General features: G+C 43.5%; 1 protein-coding gene across 1 annotated transcript; it reads right to left on the reverse strand.

The window, feature by feature from the left end:
* Window positions 1-239: 239 nt before the first annotated feature.
* krt98 (keratin 98) lies at window positions 240-4,939 on the reverse strand. Its single transcript, XM_029624383.2, has 7 exons — window positions 4,412-4,939; window positions 3,728-3,810; window positions 2,958-3,114; window positions 1,901-2,062; window positions 1,459-1,584; window positions 605-836; window positions 240-334 (listed from the first exon to the last, which is right to left on the reverse strand). The coding sequence occupies exons 1-7, from the start codon at window positions 4,763-4,765 to the stop codon at window positions 258-260; spliced, it is 1,191 nt and encodes a 396-aa protein (XP_029480243.1). The 5' UTR covers window positions 4,766-4,939; the 3' UTR covers window positions 240-257.
* Between the last annotated feature and the right edge of the window lie 1,396 nt (window positions 4,940-6,335).

A 6,335-nucleotide genomic window follows, 5' to 3' on the forward strand; every position in this document is an offset into this window, starting at 1 on the left:
AGATCCAGAGTTATATGTACGTATGGAGACTGTTTCTGAGGTCAACTGTAGAGCTGTACACCATGTTTTGGTTGAAAGATGTCAAATTGAAAACAATTCATTTGAAACGAGAACACAAAATGTACCTGCTATACATCCATACACACATATTCATGTAGTCAGTCTATGATAAAGCATGAATATCTCTGAAACAAGTGAAACCACACAGTCCATTCTCATTCAACCACATAATCTTTATTGATGGTTCTGTTAATAACTTATTTAAAAGACTCAGTGGTTTCCATCACCTTTCCATCCACAGTGGTCTGGGTCACGATGATCGTCTTGGTAACCACTGTGGAGTCAAAAATGGACAAGGAGTAAATCTCTTTGCAATACTCACATACTGAGTACTTTAAAGCATCATTTTAGAATCATTTTTGTTTCTTAACATCTTCATCAGTTCACTTTTGATACAGTTCAAAATAATGGTCAACTTTCAACTGTTGAAGATACAGCATATTGCTTTCAGCTTAAAATCAAGACCAAGTATCATCAGTCTCATGATGATGCGTTTGGGAAGAAGTCTACAAAGGCCTGTTGCCAGCTGTATACAATGGCTCACCTTGGGTGGAGCTGTCGTCCTCTCCGTCCAGCAGCCTCCTGTACTCTGCAATCTCCAGCTCCAGCCGGGTCTTGAGGTCCAGCAACATGTCGTACTCCTGCTTGTTGTGGGTGATGTTGGCGTGGAGCTGGGAGAGCTGGAGCTCCAGGCTAGTCACCATGCTCTGGAGCCCTGCCAGCTGAGCAGAGTAGCGCTTCTGGGTGTCTGTCAGGGTGCCCTCCAAGGAGGATTTCTATCGGGGGAGGAGGGAGTGGGTGAAGGGTGAAGTAGCACCTAGACGCTGATCTTGGGTCAGTTTTTCCTCCCCACTAATGGTAAAGTTTAGGATTAGATGAGGGGTAGCTGATCCTAGATCGTTACCTAGGGAAAACTTCCCCCTGGAGTGAACTAGTGGGTATACTGGTGCCTTGTCCAATGATATACTGCCACAGTATGTGACACTGTTGCACAAGTTTTGCTTCTGTTCAAGGGGGATAGGGTGGGTAACCTCTCCATTGCACTACACATATGGATAATATTCTATTATTGTATAACTCGGTTGCACAAAAGTATGTGAGAGGTTGTGAATCTGGTGCTCCAATAGACTACACACCCAGAAAAATGTTTGGTCAGGGCCAGACATGAGGTGGGCATGTTGCCAAGTTCAAAATGTCAGTAAGGTATTTATGGGTGTCAGAATAACGATATGCAGAGACCTGGCTAAAATCCATGCCTGAGTTTTCACTTCCAATTCTATTATGGCTTTTGTGTGTGTATGTGTATGTGTGTGTGTGTGTGTGTGTGTGTGTGTGTGTGTGTGTGTGTGTGTGTGTGTGTGTGTGTGTGTGTGTGTGTGTGTGTGTGTGGTCTTGTACCATGCTCAGATGGGACTGCAGTTCAATCTGAAGCCTCTGGAGGGTGTTCTTGGACTCCTTCAACTCTGTGAGGCAGCTGACCAGCTGCTCATTGTTTGTCACGACTTCAATCTCCACTGTGGCCAGCTATACAGGTAAAAAAACAAAACATTAGTCAACACAGTTTACCTCAGAGCCAACTCATTCAGTCTCTAAACTGATTTCCATGCTTCAATAGATCATTGACTTCATCCTATATACGATAATATACGTTCTTCGTGCTTTAAACATGTTTTTTAATTAACACTTCAAATGTAACACTTTTATTTTTTTTATTTTTTTAGGGCAGCTGACATTGTCTGAAGCTGAATTGCATTATTCTTATGAGGGGAAAAAAACTTTAGAGAGTAACTCTTTTGGATAAATGACAACATATAGTAAGTATCTTGGTCATTCAGCTCACCTTGCCCTGGTACCAGGCTTCCAGCTCTTTGCGGTTCTTGACGGCCACAGACTCATAGTGCTTCCTAATCTCGGTCATGGCTGCGTTCAGGTCCTGGGATGGGGCAGCATCCACCGATACATTCACCTGGCTGCCCACGTGGGACTTTACCATGGCAATCTCCTATAGGTCAGAGGGTGTAACCTCAGTTAGTAACCATAACAACCAACAGTAGCTTGACTGCGATTAAACAGGTCTCAACGTTTTAGATAAATCACACTTGTGATTACATGTTTTTCAACCAGAGGATTTTAAACCTGAGGGATTAAGTTATTGTCAACTAATCTAATGTCTCTTACTGGTCAATATATAACCCATTATGCACCATACATGAACTGTAATGTGTGTGTTTATGGATGTAAGAGTCCCACAAAGGATAATAGTGAGATAATGGAAGAAATAAAGAATACTAGGAAGTGTGAGGAGGGGGAGAGGAACTGTGTTGTAAAAACAAAGACCCATCCATCTGTGTAAAGGAAATCCTGGTGTGATATCAGCAGAGGTTAGATAGATGTCATATTTGTGTATTAAACATGAACTGCTCCAATAACACCCCATACAAAACAGGGCTAAGTACTCCTTAGTGGCCAATGATATCCTTCCGCCTAGCAACTGTCGTGGATGCCTACTGAAGTGAGTTTTCTGCTGCTGTAAGTGGAATGAAATACATGTAAGGTCCAATGTATATCGTCACTGAACACTAAGCAAATAATCAATATATTTTCCTAGTACTGTTTGCACTATTAGGCCAGCACTAACAAGTAAACATATGCATGTCATTCCTATTCAGATTCACCAGCACAAACATATCTGTTATACTGCAGGTGTGGCTGTGAGGAGGCAGGTGAAAACCTGTGGGCGTCGGTGGACATCAAAGATAAGAAGGCATGGCATTTTGTTAGATTTGTGTTGCTAACGCTGTGTGGTTTTGAATGGGTGTACAGTGAAAAGCAGCTCCCCTGTGCCATACAGTGTGGTTGTCCTGTGACTAACTGTTGGCCCCGGAACAATCGGTTACCTCCTGGTGGCTCCTCTGGAGCACGACGAGCTCGTCCTTCAGGCCCCCGTAACGCATCTCCAGGTCAGAGCGGCCCAGGTTCATGTCACCCATGACCCTCCTCAGACCACTGATGTCTGCCTCCACTGCCATCCTCATGGACTGCTCGTTCTCATACCTGAGCAGGTCAAAGGTCATGCTAAGGTCACACAGGCAGATTGTAGTCTTTTGCTTCGTCTATGGAGTATTCAGATTGTAGTCTTTTTCTTCGTCTATGGAGTATTCAGATTGTAGTCTTTTGCTTCGTCTATGGAGTAGGGATGGCTAGACACGGGCCCTGTCTGAATACCCACACTAGCAAACTAAATAGTGGGCGAAGAAGAACGTTTTACAGTGTGTCAAATTTGAAAATAGTAATCGAAATGTGTCATCTAATGCGCGAATGCATTGACTCCCACCATTTGTTCATTTTGGCACAGCGTATCATTGAATCTGTTGTCAAACACGTGAGTCGGAAAAGACACATGAATTGTACTAGATCAAACGCCAAAATGAGTAAGCAGTTTAAGTATGTAATACGCTAGTATGGGTATTCGGACACGGCCATTGATCAGTTTTGCCTTTTCCTCACTAGTAGTTATGGATAGGATTTAGCTTGGCTAGGCTGATTCTGGTTCTGTATCTGAAAAGGGTAACTTCCACTCAGAGTGTGTTGTATAGAGCCTTGAGTGACAGACACATGTTTTATATGAATAGTGTGTCGTGATTCATAGTAGTTAGTAGCCCCTTACTTCATCTTGAAGTCCTCAGCAGCCAGCTTGGCATTGTCAATGTCCAGCAAAGTCTTGGCATTGGACCTGGATGCCAAATGGATCTGTGTAACAGAAATCACAATGGCACGGTGTTCATTTTCACTCACATCATTATACACACATTCTCAAGTGACTGTGACCTGCAGCAGGAATGCCAGAAAGGAGACTTGGGTTGTAATCCCAATTGGCACCCTATTCCCTATATAGTGCACTACTTTTGACCAGGACCCATAGGGCTCTGGTCAAATGTAGTGCACTTTTTTAGGTAATAGCATGCCATTTGGGACCCATATTTGGTTGCAAATCTGGTATGTAGCTATAGGAAGATAAGATGACATATGAATATTGACACGTGAAGTTGTAGTTAATGACATTCTTTTAGTACGTAATCTGCATTGGCCTTCAAGGGACAGAACAAAAAATGTTCTCTGCCAGAATTCCTTTTGGCTGAAATACCCATACCCTGAATATCCCATCTCACACACATTTCCCTCCTCACCCCCATAGATAGGAACAGATGCAACAACTAACTGCCTGTACACAGAGGAGCCAGCAAATAAATCAACAGTGAGGATGGAGTTAGTGCTTCTGGGAATAAGTTAACATGGTCAGGTGTCAAACAGCCCTAATTCTAACACACACACCCTTCCCCCTACCCCTCACCTTGTCCTTCAGGCCAGCGATGGTGACAAAGTAGGCACTGTGGTCGTGGCAGAGAACCGTGCGTGACGCATACCAATCCTTGATTTTCTTCTCCAGCTCGGCGTTCTCCTCCTCCAGACATCTCACCTTCCCCAGGTAGGAGGCCAGGCGGTCGTTCAGGTTCTGCATGGTGGACTTCTCGTTGACTGACACGTGGAGGTCCAGGCCGTCAGCCAGGTCCAAGCCACCCCAGGAGGAAGATGTGCCGCAGAATCCTCCAGCTTGGGAGGTGGAGATGCGGGAACCGTGGCCACTGGCACCCCCATACATGCTGAGGGCCCTGGAAGAGGTGTAGGATCTGGAGGTGAACGACATAGTGGTGGATGGTGGATTCTGGCTGGCACAGGTACGTTAGCAGATGCTGGCTGGATCAGACTTGGACAAAGGATCTGCAGTGACAAGCGTCACTCTGGTGGCAAGGTTAAATGTTATATACCCGAGGAGGAAGAAAAAGGGGCTTGGCCAGGAGTTTGTTGATGACAGTGGACATCCCAAGAATGTGAACAACCTGCTCACTCTCTCCCACCTCCTTCCATTCCACTTTCTTCAGGGTGGTGTGGGTCAGCCCCATTTTCTGGTGGAACTCGCACTTCATCTTTTTCTTGTTCCTTAACAAGCATTCCTGGAAAAGCTCTTGCTATATGCTCATTCACCTGGAGTCCCTCTGTTTTTCACAATGGAGTTAAGGGAGGGGTTGGGGGGGATAAGTACTGAGTGCAGTCTAACAGGTGACACTTTTACTCATGCCCACTAACCCACTTATCAATAAGTAAAGTTGGCCAGTAAAATGACTTAGGCTAATGGTAAAAGCTAAAGCTTGATATTGTGGGTGGTGTTGTTCGACATTCTTACCAGAAAATCTAAAGTAGTGAGAAAAGATCATGCTGTGGTATTAACCTCCATCGTGTAGCAGGAGAGTGTTTCAAAGTATATTGTCATCAATTAATTCATAGACAAAAAGACACTGTTGTACTGGTAACATATTGCGCGTGTGCATTGCGATGGTCAAGGGGACGTATTGAAGTCAGTGGAGGTTGGTGAGGGGAGGACGGCTCATAATAAGGGCTGGAATGGTATCAAACACTTGAAAACCATTTGTCGGTTGTATTTGATACCATTTCACTGATTCTACTCCAGCCAATACCATGAGTCTGTCCTCCCCAATTAAGTGAACACCAGCCTCCTGTGATTGAAGTTGCAATCACAGATTTACAATTCCAAAATTATTTTAGTAGATGAAAAAAAATGCAATTGGATGTATAGTATAATAACAATTGGATGTGTTCTCTGTTCATGGTAACAAAGGATGTCTGTGGGAAAGGATGTACATGTCGGAAACACTCCAGTTGTACACTAGATTAAGTTTAATCTTTAAGTCTACTGTAAATTATGCACATTGAAATAAGACACAAGACACATTTAAAAACATTTTTTTTTTTTGCATTGACAATGAATTCAAATGTTGACATTTTGGCTGCATCACTTCACAGGTCCCTATTTTGCATCCATTTCATGTTCCTTTTTAAAAATGTATATTTTAAACAAAGCATAGCATTGTTCGTATGACTGTCTGGAGGATTACGTTTCAGTAGACCGTGTGGGTGGAGGGTGTTCACCAGCATTGCTGCCAACCTCTCAGAAAGATAAGATTTAAAAGGGATGTTTAAACATGTTTTCTCTCTGAGACATTCTGTCCTTTAAACAACCCAAAAGGGTTGTGATCAACAGGTTTGAGTCAATATTGTAATGAAACGAGAGGGAGAAGCATGGAGGCCAGGGGTACTGCAATATAGAGAAGAAACATTCAGTTATTCTACATACTGTAAGGTGCATGTTCCTTAAAATGCAGTTAGTAACATGCATACATTTGGAGTTTATCCCATTT

The sequence above is a fragment of the Oncorhynchus nerka genome, linkage group LG21 (assembly GCF_034236695.1).
Source record: "Oncorhynchus nerka isolate Pitt River linkage group LG21, Oner_Uvic_2.0, whole genome shotgun sequence".
Taxonomy (NCBI): domain Eukaryota; kingdom Metazoa; phylum Chordata; class Actinopteri; order Salmoniformes; family Salmonidae; genus Oncorhynchus; species Oncorhynchus nerka.